The sequence below is a fragment of the Astatotilapia calliptera genome, chromosome 23 (genome assembly GCF_964374335.1).
Source record: "Astatotilapia calliptera chromosome 23, fAstCal68.1, whole genome shotgun sequence".
Classification (NCBI taxonomy): Eukaryota; Metazoa; Chordata; class Actinopteri; order Cichliformes; family Cichlidae; genus Astatotilapia; species Astatotilapia calliptera.
This window is the reverse complement of record NC_137443.1, coordinates 6251451-6267872: the sequence shown is the minus strand read 5'-3', so window position 1 is coordinate 6267872 and position 16422 is coordinate 6251451. Positions and strand designations below refer to the sequence as shown.

At 40.2% G+C, this 16422-nt stretch overlaps 2 protein-coding genes across 3 annotated transcripts; one reads left to right on the top strand and one right to left on the bottom strand.

The window, feature by feature from the left end:
• The first annotated feature begins 1498 nt into the window (after positions 1-1498).
• On the top strand, positions 1499-6391 carry LOC113016583 (ras-related protein Rab-11B). Its single transcript, XM_026159487.2, has 5 exons — positions 1499-1692; positions 2938-3133; positions 3223-3416; positions 3510-3590; positions 5419-6391. Exons 1-5 carry the CDS (start codon positions 1653-1655, stop codon positions 5562-5564), a joined length of 657 nt encoding a protein of 218 aa, XP_026015272.1. The 5' UTR covers positions 1499-1652; the 3' UTR covers positions 5565-6391.
• Positions 6392-11929: 5538 nt separating this feature from the next.
• Positions 11930-16231, bottom strand: marchf2 (membrane-associated ring finger (C3HC4) 2). Of its 2 annotated transcripts, none has more exons than XM_026159786.2 (5): positions 15862-16231; positions 13406-13703; positions 12869-13064; positions 12377-12586; positions 11930-12279 (listed from the first exon to the last, which is right to left on the bottom strand). In XM_026159786.2, the coding sequence occupies exons 2-5, from the start codon at positions 13600-13602 to the stop codon at positions 12121-12123; spliced, it is 762 nt and encodes a 253-aa protein (XP_026015571.1). In that variant the 5' UTR covers positions 13603-13703; positions 15862-16231; the 3' UTR covers positions 11930-12120. The 2 variants fall into 2 exon arrangements, with proteins under 2 accessions (XP_026015571.1, XP_026015570.1); XM_026159785.2 differs by having other exon boundaries at positions 12860-13064; positions 15862-16229.
• Between the last annotated feature and the right edge of the window lie 191 nt (positions 16232-16422).

Here is a 16422-nt window from a genome sequence, read left to right as displayed (position 1 = left end):
GATTTGTCAGATTAGTTGTAAGTAGAGAGTTGGTTCAGACCAAAGCATTGCTGTCCCCTGGTGTTGCTTTTTTGTCCTACACTTGTCAAAAGTTTTGGCAGTTACACAAAGATGTTTCTATGATACAGTGAAGAACAATCACAAAGGCTTCATAAGTTTCAAAGATTTAATTTAACAAATATATATAAGTTTAGTTTTGGTAGTGCCAAAACATTTGGCCACTATTGTACTACAGCTTGATTGGCCTGACGTCCACAGACTGTAACATGGGCAGCAGTTTATCACGTTTGTTGGGCCAATTTCTTTAATTGTTGGATCTTTAAAATAAATACACAACACGTTTTTTAATATACAAAACTGTTTAACCATTTCTCAGCACAGTGCAGCTGGAGAAATCAGTAATGCCAACTTTGTAAGAGTGTGGGATGGCTAGCACTCAGTTTCATCATCAGTATTATGTGTTTTTCCATTTTTCTTTTTCCTTGTTTGGATGGAAAACTAAAGCAATGCAAATAAAATACTTGTATGTGACTTTTTTTAAAGTCTTCAAGGGACTCTCTGCAGTCCTGTGAAAAACTGAGCACATCCCATAATCAGTAACTTGCTAAATGTGGAATCACCTTTAGCAGCAATAACTTGTTTTCTGTGTGACTTTATCAGTCACTCAAATTATTTTGGAAGAATTCTGGCCCACTCTTATTCATTTGCATTGCACAGCTGTCCTAAGGCTTTTGAGACAAACTTCAGTCGGGTTCAGGTCTGGACTTTGGACCATTACAACACCTTGATTGTTTTCTTATTGCATGAGCCAACATCTAGCTGTCAGACAAATGGCCTCCAAAATACTTTGGTATGCAGAGGAGTACATGGTCGACTCATTTTCTGTAGTGTGTCCAGGTCCCAGTGGCTGCAAAACAAACCTAAACCATCACCCCTCTACCACCATGTTTGACAGTTATGGTATGAGGCGTTTTTCCTGATATGCTGTGGTTTGTTTTCATTGTGCATGGTGAAATATCTCCACTTTGTTCCAGAAGTCTTGTGGTTTGTTCAGGTGCAGATAAGCCGTGCTGGCAGTTATTTCTGGTAAGAGGAGGGTTTCTCCTTCCTTTCCAAACAAGTCATTCTTGCTGTTTTCTATTTGTACAATCATGAACTTGAACATGTAACTTAAGGGTGAATTTGCTGGCAGCTGTCTTGAATGTTTTCAATTTGTGAATAATCTCTCTGTACAATGAAGGACTTGTTGCATTTGATTACCGGCACCTGCCTGTTACTTACCCTCTTTATTCCTATGGAAGCGGTAAGGATGTACTTGGTTTTTCATTTTCATATGTCTGTAAATTAAACGTCAGAAACCTCAAAAACTATGACATAATTTATAACCTTAAAAACACAACATATTAAAAGTCGAATTATAATAAGAAGGTAAATGAATGTAAAGTATCCACAGGGAGACTTTTCCCAGTACTAACCGCATCGCCTCCTCTCGGTACGCGCAACTGCGTAGCGGGCAGTCACGTGACCGTGTCAGCGGCTCCGCTCCGTGCACATTGTCTCTCGTCATCTTGGCGCACCACCCTGGTTTGGGCAGGGAAACCTACCTACTCTCATCACCGCAATCTCAAAAAGGAGGGCGATAGTATCAAACGATGGGGAACAGGGACGATGAATACGACTTCTTGTTTAAAGGTAAGCGGAACCGCTGCCGCTTCTGGACGGGTTCAGCGTCAGTTAGCATGCTAGCTGCGGTACCGCCGGGTAGAAAATCAGCTGGTGGTGGCTGCTAACTGTAGCTAACCCGAGATCCCCCCCCCCCCCCCTTTTTTTTTTTTTACATTTTATTTTATTATTATTATTTTATTTTACAATTGAAGCGTCGCTTCCTCTAATTAAACCCATATTTACCGTTACTTTAGGTGCGGTGCTGTTTCTTTTGTACCGAGGTTTACAGCTAGCAGTTTGGGCTTTTCTAGAAAGTAGGGCGTGTGGCGCTGCAAGCTAGTGGCTAGTCAGACGGATGGTGCCATTACTTCTGCATTAATTAAACTTTACTGGCATGGAAGAGAAGTTTTCCTTTGCGGTGGCCACACGTAGCCGTCTGCTATTTAAGCAGGGGCTCCAGCAATGGTCTGCTTTCTTTAGACTGCCTCCTAAACTCAGATGAAATGATTAAGAAAACAGGATTCCTCTTTATGCCCCCCCCCCCCCCAAAAAAAAACCAAACAAACAAAAAAACAAAACAAAACTGGAGCCTGAGGGAGGAAACTCGCTCCCAGTGAAAGCAAAGAGGAGGAAACTCCAGTAGAGCCCTGTTTTGCTCCCAGGTGTTTTCCAAACATCAAAAGCCAGCATATTTTCATACCAAACAAATACCAAGCCCTGATCATATGATCCATTTACTCCTAGGATTACAGTTATGTTGATTAGGTTTCATTGTCAGAATGGGACCACAATAGGTGGCATCCTTATTTCCTCCCTTGTGATACTAACCTGAGATGAAACACTATGAATGGCCAAGTAGCTATCTCTTAAAAATATCAAATCAAAGTAAGGCGGTCTAGAGAAGCCATTGGATACTGATTGTAAGATACTGATGACTCGTTACGACACAGCAATAAGAGGCGTTGAGAAACTGATGAGTCAGATTTCCTATAGAGCAGGATATTGGCAACTTCTAATAGCCTCATTCCCAAAAGGGCAAAGTCTGATAGCTAGAGATAGAAAGCAACAGTTCAGCACTTTCAGCATGGCTGTAAATTCTGTAGTAAAATCTGTAATCCTGCAGCTAAAAATGAGTCTGTTTAAATTAAGTGTAAAAACAAAGTAGAAATCCAGTCACTGGTCACAGACCCGCCTATGGGACACTATTAAAAGTACAATTTCCTTGAGTGCTTTTCATTTAAAGTCTAAATATAATTTTTGTATTGTTTCTAGTTGTACTAATCGGAGACTCTGGAGTAGGGAAAAGTAACCTGCTGTCCCGTTTCACAAGAAATGAGTTCAACCTGGAGAGCAAGAGCACCATCGGGGTGGAGTTCGCCACCCGAAGCATTCAGGTGGACGGCAAAACGATAAAGGCTCAGATCTGGGACACAGCTGGCCAGGAGCGCTACAGAGCCATCACCTCAGCGTGAGTATTTTCAGTTTGTCTGAACTAGCTTACACGATCGTGCTGTATTGACAGTATTTTAATCGTTCCGTTTATGCTGGTTCACTTAGGTATTATCGCGGTGCGGTAGGAGCTCTCCTAGTCTACGATATCGCAAAGCACCTGACATATGAGAACGTTGAACGTTGGTTGAAGGAGCTGAGGGACCACGCTGATAACAACATTGTCATAATGCTGGTTGGAAACAAGAGCGACCTCCGACACCTCAGGGCCGTGCCCACTGATGAGGCCCGAGCATTCGCAGGTAAATCGCACTGAGACACAATTATGCCAAACAGTCTGCGCTCAGTGTGATTTTGTGCATATCTCAAGTGTCGAACGTCTCTTCTCGTATTAGAAAAGAACACACTCTCATTTATTGAGACGTCAGCATTGGACTCCACGAATGTAGAGGAGGCATTCAAGAACATTTTAACAGGTAGGAATGCACACAGAATTTTTATTTTGAAATCTGATAAAAGGCATCTACCAAAATCATAATACTGGTAGTGACCAGTTCATGTAATTTCATCAAATGTTTCAGTATAGATTTTGTCACTGTGAAATGATTTTTGATGTCCCCAACATTCGTTATTAGTTGAATATGTTGATGATAAACAAGTATGGGTAACTACATTAACTATTGTTAAAATAAGTCATGTTATGCTCAATATTTTGACCACGATTTTTAAGGTTAGTAAGTTCGTTTCATTCTTAGTGAAGGACTTTTTTACAACTTGAATGTTGCAGTCATTGTATGTGCAGTATTATACATGTTAACATCTGTATGATGACATGTAGATGCACTTTATATTATAGCTTCCCAGTGTGCTTTTTTTCTGAAAAATTGATTATTTGACTGCTGTAAATGCAGTGAATTAATGTTAATGTTAAGCCAACTGAAGCATAAAAAAGCCACCCAACTCAAGCCAATGGTAGTGTTTTGCATCAACAAGGTGATTCTCAATGAGCTTTATCTGAAAACTTGGCGTAGCTTAGCACGCTGTGCAGCATATCCTTAAAACAACAGGGGAAACTGGACAAATGAAGGACAAAATAAGACGTGGCACGTCTATCAGTATCTTAAAGTCATGGCGATCAAGAAGCCATTCGTAAGGGGGAATAAATAGAGAGAAAAGGCTGGTGTTTGCCAAGTTACACAAGAATGGGACTGAAAAATAATGCCAAGAGGCCTGATGGAGTGATTAATCCAAATTTGAAATCCAAAGTTTATATTGCCATCATTTTGTCTGGAGGAACTCGGGAGAGAGGTACAACAGAGAGTGTCTACAACCATCTATAAAACATGGTGGACGCTCTGTCATGGTTTGGAGCTGCATTTCAGCTAGTGGTGTTGGAGATCTTGTCAAAATTAATGAATACAGAAAAGAACGGTTAGATTTTGAATAAGCCAAATCTGAGCAACGGCTTCATTTGTCAGTGATCCCAAACACACTGTCAATCCAGTAAAGGCATACCTGAGAAGAAAAACGCACAACAGAACACTGTAAGGTAAGGACTGGCCTCCTAAGAGCCCAGACTTGAACATTATTGAAGGAGTGTGGGATCATCTTGTCAGGGAATGGGAAAAAAAGAGATCCATTATCTAAAGAAAAGCTTTTAATGTTCTCCAGGAAGCCTGGAGAACTATTCCTGAAGACTGTGCTGTCAGTTTCCTTGTAAAATGTAAAGAAATGATGGCGAATCAAGACTTTTTTCTGACAGTAATGTATGTTAGTTGCATGCCAGATAGAAGCAGGAAAAAAGACATTACATTTATATAACTACTGTACATACTTTAACATGTATTAATTCTGGGGATTTAGGCATGGGTTGTAATTAATATTTACTTAAATTTGGTACATTTTAAATGCACTCATATTTCGATTAGTTTGATCAGTAAGTGTAACTTACATGCTACTGTTAAATATTTATTTATTTAATAACACATTTAGCGTTCTTTACACCCACTGGTTAAAAATAGAGGACTGAGAGAGAAACAAACCCCACCTCAGGGTGACAAACTAGTGTATTCCTTGGGCTGATCCCTGGATAAATGGGAGGGTTACATCAGGAAGGGCATCTGGCATAAAAATCTGTGCCAGATCAAAACATGTGGCGACTCCTCTGGGAAATGCACGAGCAGCTGATAGTACCTTTTTATATTTAATCTGCACAGCCAGTTAAATAAATAAGAACATTAAAATTTAAATGATGAACATTGCAAAAGTGTAATTTTTTTCCCTCTTTCTCAAATTTGTCTGCAGAAATCTATCGCATCGTGTCACAGAAGCAGATAGCAGACAGATCTGCACACGACGAGTCTCCAGGCAACAATGTCGTAGATATAAGTGTCCCGCCAACCACTGACGGGCAGAAGGGCAACAAACTCCAGTGCTGCCAGAGCCTGTGACGCTCTGTCCAATGACACTCATCCTCTCCTCCACATTCACCTCCACATCACATCACCTGTGCACTTTTTCCCCCCGTAGCTCTGCTCACGGCCAACTCCCTCACCACTTTAGCCTCTTTTCTTTTTTTTAAATCTTTTTTTTAACCTTTACTTTTGTTTTATAAAGTACTTTTGAAGTCACTTGTGCTCTTCTTTTCTGCCATGAAAGAAACATTTCAGAAGCCTTTATGTCACTCAGTCAGTCTGCGTGAAGGTTCCTGTTATCCAGGAGCAAGGCAGTCTTTGCTGTCTTACTGATGCCTGTAAAGTTGTTTGAACTGAAACACTGTCCTCTAAAGGGAGGTTGTGAGATACATTTCAATGGTTTACCACTAGATGGTGCTGTGTAAATAAACTACAGACAGTTACTCCAACCAGGTGAAGCAGTATTGTGCTATTTGACAGTGTGGCTCTTACATCCTTCTTACATCATGCCAAAAAATATCCTCATTATGTATTTATTGAAGAAGATTTGGCTGAAGTCATCATTGTTTTACTTTCAGTTTAAGAACTGTGTAAATTTACAATAAAATCCTTGACTGAAGCAGTTTGTTAAATGGATATTTAACGTACTCTGACTTGTTTGGTTTTCGTTTGTTTGTGTTTTTTGTTTTTGTTTTTTCTCATCAGAAATGTACTGAACTGCGTGGACAATTTTAAACTATTCCACACAAAAACAAACTGAAATATTGTCATTTTAATTCTAGCTCTGAAGTCACTTAGATAACTATTTTACATGTGTAAGTGTAAGGTAGGTGAAAAACATTAAAATGTTCAATGGACTGGTACTTACAGTGCTTTTCCTCTCTGACTTCTTTACTTCATGCTTTTAATCACTTTTTAGCTGGCACACTCTGACGTCTTTCCAGTAATTGGGATCTCAGTATCTGACCAAAGTAGCCTAATAAGCAGATGACCCGCTCAACCTGAGCCCATAACTGCTTACATGTTAATGTCTCATTCTAAACTCTACTAATGTAAATATTTAAAACTTTGAATTACGCCTTTTTGAAGTTAGAAAACTGGGTTTTCGAATCTGAAAATACAGCTGCTAGTACAGAAATTTAAGTCGAATCGAATCTTTGATCATAAATTTGATTACTATGTTTTATTCTTGGACCCTGATAGAGTACAATTCAGTTTATATTGCCAAATAGCATCAACAGGGTGCTTTATATTATAAGGCCCTACAATCAGACAACCCCCTCTTTGAGCAAGCACTTAGCAACAGTGGGAAGGAAAAACTTCACTTTAACAGGAAGACACATTCAGTAGAGCTAAGCTCAGTAAGGGGAGGTCATCCACCACAACTGTTTGGGGTTGAGGGCAACAAAATAAAAGACACATTGTGGAAGAGAGCAAGAGATTAATGATTAGATGCGGAGTGGTGTCTAAAGATATAGTGAAAAGGTGAGTGAAGAAGAAGCACTCAGTGTGAAACCCCCTAGCAGCCTAGCGTAGTTACGGGGGTTCAGGGTCACCTGATCCAGGCTTCGCTATAAGCTTCAAAAAGGAAAGTTTTAAGCCTAATCTTAAAAGTAGAGAGTGTGTCTGTCTCCAGAATCCAAACTGGAAGCTGGTTCCACAGAACAGGGGCTTGAAAACTGAAGGCTCTGCCTCCCATTCTACTTTTAAATACTCTAGAAACCACAAGTAAACCAGCAGTCTGAGAGCAAAGTGCTCTTTTGGAGTGGTATGGTACCATGAGGGCCTGATTAAAGTGAGGTGAAGGATTTCATATTTGATTCTGGATTTAACAGGGAGCTAATGACGAGAAGGCAGTGTGGGAAAAACATGCTCTCTCTGTCTTACCCCTGTCAGCTCGCTTGCTGCAGAATTCTGAATCAACTAAATGGGCTTTTTAGGGAGGTTTTAACTTTTCCTTATCCATTTATACAATGGATCCATCTATACATATACTTTTTCCTTCTGACTGGCTACCGCTTGCAAACAAAAGACCTGAACAGCAGGTAGGTCGGCTCCTCTGTTCAGAGCCAGCTTTGTGCACTTGATGACTACATTAGGGGTATCATCAATACATGCAAAAAACTGGGGTTTTTTGTTCTTTTTACTTGAAACTAGTCATCTTTAGTATGAGCATCCACCAGTGTAACACTGCAAATACACTTACTGGGCACTGGGTAGGAACCTTTACCTTCAAAACTGCTTTCATTCTTCCTGCCATAGATTCAACAAGTTAATGCAGTTCTTCCTCAGAGATTTGTGGCCATACATCCATATCTCCTGTTCCACCACATCCTAAAGGTGCTCTATTGGATTGCGATGTGGTGACTATATAGCCCATTCGAGTGTAGTGAACTTATTGTTTGAGATGATCTAAGGTGTTGGACGCAGGCATTAGAAGATTGGTATGCCGGTGATAAGCATGAAGATCGTCAGCGGTGGGTTGTTGTAGGAAAATCTTCACCACCACCAGTCATCTGATCTGTCAGCACAAGGCAGGATGAATCCATACTTTCATGCTGTTTGTGCCAAATTTTCACCCTGCCACTCATGCGTCACAGCAGAAGTGGAGCCTTATCGGACCAGGCAACGTTTTTCTAATTCTCTATTGTCCCATTTTGGTGAGCCCATGTGAATTGTAGCCTGTTTTCAGTTGCCAGGCGTGCCACCTGGTGTGGTCTTCTGCTGATGTAGCCCAGCTTCAAGGTTCCCGTGCCTTCCGCTATCCTCTTCTGCATACCTCGGTTGTAGGGAGTGCTTGAGTTACAGTTTCCTTCCTATCAGCTCAGAGCAGTCTGGTCATTCTCCTCTGACCTCTGGCATCAACAAAACATTTTCACCCAGAGAACTGCTGCTCACTGGATATTTTCTCATTTTCATGCCATTCTTTCTTTGGGAAAAACCCCAGTACATCAGCACTCAGACCAGCCTGTCTGGCGCCAACAACTACATCATACTCAGAGTCACCAAAATCTAATTTCTTCCACGTTTTGATGTTCAGTTTGAACATCAGCAGTTATCACCATGTCTAAATGCATAAAGTTTATGACATGTGACTGACAGCTCAAGATTTGTACCTAATGAAGAGGCCAGAGAGCGTATATGACAGGATATAAAGAAGCCCCCCTTTAATATTTTAAAAATACATTGCCATTTTTTACTTGAGTATATCCTCTGTAGCTCTTTTGTATCTGGTCACCATCTAGATCATTTAACTTGGAGCAGCACACCAAGATTTACATCTCTAGAATGCAACTGCTGTCACTGAGAGCAAGACAGGCAAGTAGGAAGGCAGAAGAAACACCTTTTAACATTGCTTTGACTCCTAATAATAACCTGTGAAAAACATTTTTCCTTCCTGGAGAGCAGACCCTCTGCACAAAAACAGCATATTTTGAACTTCTGTTACTCTAAGCTGCTTATGCCGCATGCAGCGGACAGGAAGCAGATACTGAGTGAGTCTCCACGGATACCATAGAAGGACTTGACATTAGCGTTTGTTTTTTTTCCCATTAGGATTAGCAAGCTCACTGAGCTGAGTTTCAAAACAGACTTAATGACATGTCATCGTCACTGCACTAGACGGACTTGTAAACATCCATTATAACTACACTATATAACATATATGACAATTCCTTACCAACACTACACAAGTGCAGACAAACTGTCACTGACAAATTCATGATCACATAATTTATGATTATGTTTTATTTGCTTTGCAAACATTTCTTGGCTGATTGCAGGTACCAGTACATTGATGAAGACATCCCTTCACCTCACAGCACACCATAAACATTGTAGTATTTAACAATATAAAAAAAAAATAATACTGAGGAATAGCAACATAAATTGCAGATGAAACAAAAAAAACCCAACATGCCCAGTTCACAAATGTGTTATAACGCAACATTATTAACATTTGCGTGTTCATTTGTTTGAGTAACAACAAAGAAATTTTAAAAAATCCCTTTCTATATTTGCTTTCGCGACTCAAATTTGTCTTAAACGTGTCATGACACGTTTAAGACAAACATTTTAGACTCTCTTTTTACGTTTCTCTAAAAACACTGTCAGAAATTCTTAGTAGCCAAAAAAGGAGAAGTGTTGCATAGTTTGATGCAACTCTGCAGAGACTCCTAATACAGGAAATAAGTTTGCATTGCATCAAAAAAAAAATCAGTTATTTCTTGCACATCGTACAAACAGATTCCAGTACTTTCTCGGGTAAACACACGGATGACCAAATTAATCATAAGCCTGCAAGGCAGACGAGCACACCACAGTACTGCAGGGTGTAATCCTTTGTTCTTAAAAACACAAACAAATATTTATCTGGGGCAGAACGCGGATCAAACGAGCAGGAGTGAAATGTACCAAAGGGAACTGGTAATGTAAACAAGGAAATGACTCGTTACTGGTAATGCAGCACTGTGAGAAAAGGGAGGAAAACACAAGCATATGTCAACATTCCTCCTGAAAACAGACATCTTTACATGACTAACGCTTCACCACCTACTTAACTGGTAACCTCATTTTGGGTTTACCACATTTATGTAGCATTAACAAAGGACAGGAGGGGAAAATATACGATGCTTGCTGGAAACTAATAATTTCACTGATCTGATTTGTCTGCTGAATGTTACCACAAGCCCTTTCTAAAAACACATTTCTCTCTGATAAATTTTACATCACCACACACCACATCATGTTAATAAATTACTATTCAAGCCTGACTGATTTAAAGGTAAATATTTAAATAATTAACCAAGAATGATAGATTTTGCCCATTTACTAAATGCAGAAGCATTCATTAAATGGAACTAAATCAAAAGGCATCGCACAGTTTGATCACCATGACGGCGTCATGCATCAACAATTCCTTTCTTGGAATTATAATCAAAAATCCACCAAACAGGTCGTCGTCAGGTTAGTTTTAAACTTATATCGCTTTAAACACCCCCTTTAAGGGGACGAATTCTTTTAATTGCAACCCATTAAAAGACAAATCTATAAATAAAAATGATTAAAGTATTTCAGACCAATACTAAGCTGAATTGGCTTCATTAGATCCACTGAATTAAATTATTTTTTTAGTAGTACATGTAATGTTGGGAGGGTTTTTTTTAAATCTACAAGCTTGTCTCCCTGTGGACAGCCTACAGCATGCGTTAAAAAGCAATTAGACATCTCCCTGTAACCTAAATTAAGCATAGAGAAGAAACAATGTTTGTAATCAACTTCAGCTATCTCCCAACTCTACCAACACAGCCAGTTCCAGGCGAGTCTGGTCAGTAACATCAAAATGCTGGCGGTTACCTTTAGGGTTTACCAGCACTAAAATCCCAGATTAAGAAAGTTTATCATCACATTAGACCAAATGCTTAATCGTAACTTAAACAACAGCAGGAATTCTCTGACTGTTATGATCATGAAAAAAGAAAAAGAAAAAAGGAAAACACCAAAAATGAATAACAAGCAACACCGATAACGCTTTTGTACACTGCCCCAGCCACCACACCAATACTCGTGATGGAGTTTCTATCCATCTATATAAATATAAATACCTACTTGTTACATATTGATAGTACAAGAACCTCTATGAGGACACTGTTAAACCCTACTTCAGTAGGAATAGGAAAGTCATTCGTTCTTAAGTGGTTTAAAAAATGATTTTAGAATACAATAAGAGTAAAAAAAAATATTAACAGTGCTGCTTGCATGCATAACTGTGCACGTTGGTAGAACTGTCTTCGTGTACTGCGAAAACCTCGATGTCCACAGTGTTTTATTGCAGAAGTCTCTGCTTTACAAATGTTATGCAGCCGCCTGGTCTCGGATGAGATGATGTAAAAGCTGCGAGTTAAAAGATTCCACTCAGATGACATATCCAGATGTGACTATGAAATAAAAATTAAAGATCAAAGCTTTTTATCTTCAAACTACAGACTAATATGTGATTATACAACGAGATCCTCAGTGGGCAGAGAAGAGAAGCCCCAAGTAGGTAAGTGCGTGCCCACGTAACACATGATTAAAAGGCGTATGTAGCAGCTGCTTTTATCATCGCAATACACAATGAGTAGACGTGCTATACCTGACCATCGATGGGTTGTTAAACCAAGCAGGACAATCATTCAATTTCACAGTCCTCTTTAACAAGTTTACTCGATCCATCTTGTTTTATGCTGTCAGTTTTAGCCAGTCATGTTGTCACATCTGTGATGATGAGACAGCTCGGCTCCATTTCTGCATGCTTCCACCACTTTCACCGTTCCTCAGTGCCTTTGCATAAACTTGGTCAACACCTGACACGAGGAAAGGCAGATTCCTTTAAAATGTGCTAATTCCTGCACCCATGTGAGGATTATAAAATGCAATGTGAAAAAATATGAGCCCATGGTGCAAAGAAAAAAAAAAAAGAAAAAAAAAAGCGACACACACAAAAAAAATCCCCACAGGTGTTTCTTCAAAGTCAAAACTGTGGGCAGGATGCATCGGGAATCAGCCCTCATACGTAAAAGATGTAATAATCATCGACTATCTCCGTTTGGTCTCATACGATGCTCTCACTGGCCGATTTTTTCATCAGTTTATTAGAGAGCAAGGAATGCTGGGAAGAGTTCGACTCCTTGGCTTCGGGAATGAGCAGACGTACTTTCTGGTTTGTTCTCCTCCACTCAGAGTACAGCTGACAGTGGTAGCGGAATGATACCTGAAGAAAACCGAAGTGCAGCATTATACATCAACCTTTCCGAGTGAAAATGTCTGCTTTACAGTAATAATGGATGGGAATTCTTTTTTTTTTTTACCAAAGTCCAAAGGACGTAGATGGTGAAGAGGGCAATGGTGAGGGCAATGAGGCCCACAGCCTGCAGCCAGCTCCTCAGCTGAAGATGATCCTGAGCGCCCCTCAGGCAAAGCCAGCCAGAAATAGCTGCTAGAGGAGTGATAAACAGGAAGCACACCATGTCACAGAACAGTGTTCTCTTCTCATTACGGGGGCCGGGATCTCGCAGCCACTGTGGGGTAAGACATAAGAGGGAAGAAAAACAGAAAGAAGTCAGACTGTGGCAGAAACCAGGTAAAAAGAAAGAAGCTAATGAAGAGAAAAGACATTCTGCATTAACAAAGAAGCAAGCAAGCAAGCAGAGAGATGTAAAACAAGAAAAAGACGGATAAAAAGCACCATCACACTTTCATACATACACACTCATTCACAACCAGCAGCCCAACCACGATGAATAAAAAGGATGAGAAGAAGGATTGTTGCAGACAAGGCAAAGGGCATTGACCTTTGTTACCTCTGTGAGGGGCCTCGGTCGGCGCTCGATGCTGAACTCCGTGTGGCAAAGCTCACAATAGCTGGTGTTGGAGGACGACAGCCACTTCTCTAAGCAGCTCTTGTGCACTGTACCCAAAGTGCCTGTGCAGTCGCATGGAGACAGGAGACCCTCGCTGCTGCCTCCTTCATGGCAAATACGGCAAATGGGACCATCACTGAGATAAAAAATATACAGAGATTTTTATAAATGGCAGGCATCGTCTGCATGAAACACAGCAAAAATGTTTTACCATTCTATCCCAAAGAGAATAATAATAATATTCAATGGGTGTGTAGTGAAGAAATGTGAAAACCCCCCCACAAAAAACAAGAAAAATGGAGAAGTGCGTTGTCTGAAATAGTGTTAATACAAGGCATAATCACAAGTTTAGCAACTATAGCAAAATATATATATATATTTTTCCTATCTCTGGAGAAGCTGCCATCACAATACAATCCCATTCAAAGTTTACCTGTGGAACATCTTACAGCAATAACAGTAATATTCTTAAAGTACCTTTGTGCACTCATTGGTTTGAGCACAGAGGACAGCAACCGTCCATCTATGGCTGTGACCTGGGTGACGTAGAGCGCCTGGCACCCGTCACCGCCCGCTTCCTCCACGCTCTTCCACAGGCCTGTGTTGCTGGCACAGTCACACAGAGAGCCAGGGAGGTGGCAGCACCCGCCGGTCGTCATTGTTACAGGGTCCATTCGCTGGCAGCACGAATGGACTGGAGGGTGTGAAGGGTTGGAGGTGAGGGGAGGCTGGGGGAGTGCCAGGCACAAACTGCTCCTGTTTTTCTCTAGTGGCTCTGCAGAGAAACAGACACACACAGACAATGCATTATCGTTTTTTTAAAAATGTCTGTGGTGGAGAGATAGCAAGTAATTTTACTCCAACTTAATATACTAGAGAAACCCAGGTTTACTCTGCAAATGCTCAAACTAAATAAATGGATCAAGGAGACAAGTTTGAGTGATGTTTTAAGTAAGTTTTTTTTGTGTGCTATAGTGTGCACTTGTCCATTAATACTTTAGTGTCCAGATTAGGCTCGTCGGAGGGAAGTTCTGGGTTTGGAAAAGGAACTTATGGAAATCAGCTACAGTACAATGCCTGCACTATCATGATGAGTCATTTTATGTTTGCTATATTATGCTTACAGTCCATCTGTTTTTATTGACCTTCATGTTCATGTTCATGTTCATGTTCATGACTAGCAAACAACATGGTATTACAGTTTTGCAATAACCCAACTCACCACTTCCCTCTTAATGTTTCTAGTACTGTCAGGGAAGTCGGTAACTGGGTTACTAACCAGATAACTGATCAAACAGACACTGACGTATAGCATTTTTTATATATAAAAATGTGATAGTAGACCAGAGTTTGTTCGTCATTTGGCTCACTGCAGTACTCTGACAGAGTTACTTAAATGTCTGTAGTCTGTTTCACAAATGATTAATTTCCTACCACGTGGGAACGGCTAAAATTATCCAGAAAAGACGTTCCGTCTTTTAGAAGAAAGCTGTCCGTTTGGAGGTGGGCCAGTTTGCCCAAAAGCAGCTGCTAATCCATTATAAAACCAAGTGTGAGGTCAGTGACAGTGAATGTGATGTGCAGCAGCCTGATAAACAGCTGTCTTAACCCAGATAACCCTTAACAACATTTTTTCTTGCTGTCTCAAAAATGTATCCTATTCTGTACAAATGAATTAGAACACAATAAGCAAAATTGAAATACACTGATTACAAGCAATAAAATAAGAAACAATAATTTTAAAGTAGCATGTCTGATATATATGGAACTTTAATGGGGATTTGGGGGGAATATTCACTGAAAATACTTATCAACTTACTTTTAAAGAACTACTGAGCTACTAGTCTGTTGTTTATGTGGGTTAACACTGGGCTAGTGTTGATAATAAAACCTCTTTAGCACTGTACATACCCTTGGTAAACTACAGCATTTATACGCAAACCCAGTATACTCTTCCATGTCCAACACTTGTTTTTCAAGAGGAGATTTGACATGACAGCCAGTGCAGAAATGTTTGTGTCTGTTTATGAGATTTTGCTGTTCAATCAAACAAGAATTTAGACAACATCTGGCAATGAATGCTGTTTCTAACCCTCGCAACTGAGAAAAGATGATTCAACTTAAGTCAAGCATCTCACTGTTTAAATAGAAGTTAGACAACAAAGCCCTTTTATGATTATTTATAGCTCGTTGTAGTTGAGTCACAATCTTATGCACTTTGATTTGTTAAATCCTGAATTAACAGAGCCAGATGATGAACAGCTTTGTGAAGCCGAAGAGCATTTTTTCCCTATTGCTGCTTGGTGTTATTGTTTATGCATACGGAGATTTGGAGGGGGTACGTCAGGGGTGATTAAGAGGTACAATCCCTGACCTAAATAAACAAAGAGGTAACCCCAAATTAAGGCAACCGCTGACTCTATTAAGCTATTGTTTTCCGAGTCTTTTAAATATCAGCTGTGTGTATGGATTCGTCAGCTGGGGAACATCAATGCAGGGATTTTGTCAAGATCAAACAAAAATTACACGTTTGAATGAATGATTAATGATGGGTTTCTTACAATGATAAACCCTCATACATTAATATGCAGTTAGCTTTCGAACTGGGGCATTTTCCTTCACTGTGGCTCTGTTACAGGAACTAACCGCTGCAGACAGATGTGGGAATTTGAACCAGACTATTGTCTGGATCAGAGTTGAATTATGATACTGTACAACTGCGCGGCAACTCAAATTAGCTGTGTGTATCTCTGCTGTTCTTTACACACGAATAACTACTATCCAACTTCGTCACAGTGAAAATGTCGTTATAAAGAAGCATTTTCTAATCAGTTTCACTTTCACGGCAGCTGTGTTGTTTGCTAGCTGTCAGCGAAGTGCTAGCCATCCGCTTGGTGGAAAAAAGCAACAAATAAAAGCTAACAGCTACTCACCCGTGACTACTTCTTCTTCTCTTTCTTCTTGGTGATGTTTTAGTCCTGTTGTCCGAAAAAGCTCGCATTTCCTTCTCTATTCATGTTTAATAACTATGTATGAGTGAACAGCACAGGCGGCTAACGATGAAGGCTGCTCAGTGTAAGGCTACACCAGCTAGCAGTTCTCAACTGATAACAGTCAGGCCAGGCTTCCGCTTTCCCTGGGCTTTAAATACAACCCAGAGGGTCATCATCATCATCAGCTGCCTGCGTCTGCGTCTGCGGTGAAGAAACAGGGCGTCTCAGAGCACAAACAAATCCCGAAGACGGCTATAAATGTGGCCGCAAACAGCAGCGTGCCAAAGGGAGGGGCCCCAACAGGAAACATGACAGGCTCAATGAGACCGGAAAACTTCACAATTCAACACAATTCAAAACCATTAACCCACACTGTTTAACACATCTGCATTTTTAAATTAGTTTTTATTTCACTTTAAGTTTTGTTTCGCTTCAGTCAGTGACATAGTGGCTTTCCTCGGTTTAGTTTATAACAGTTTAAACGGCCTTATTTATGTTTGA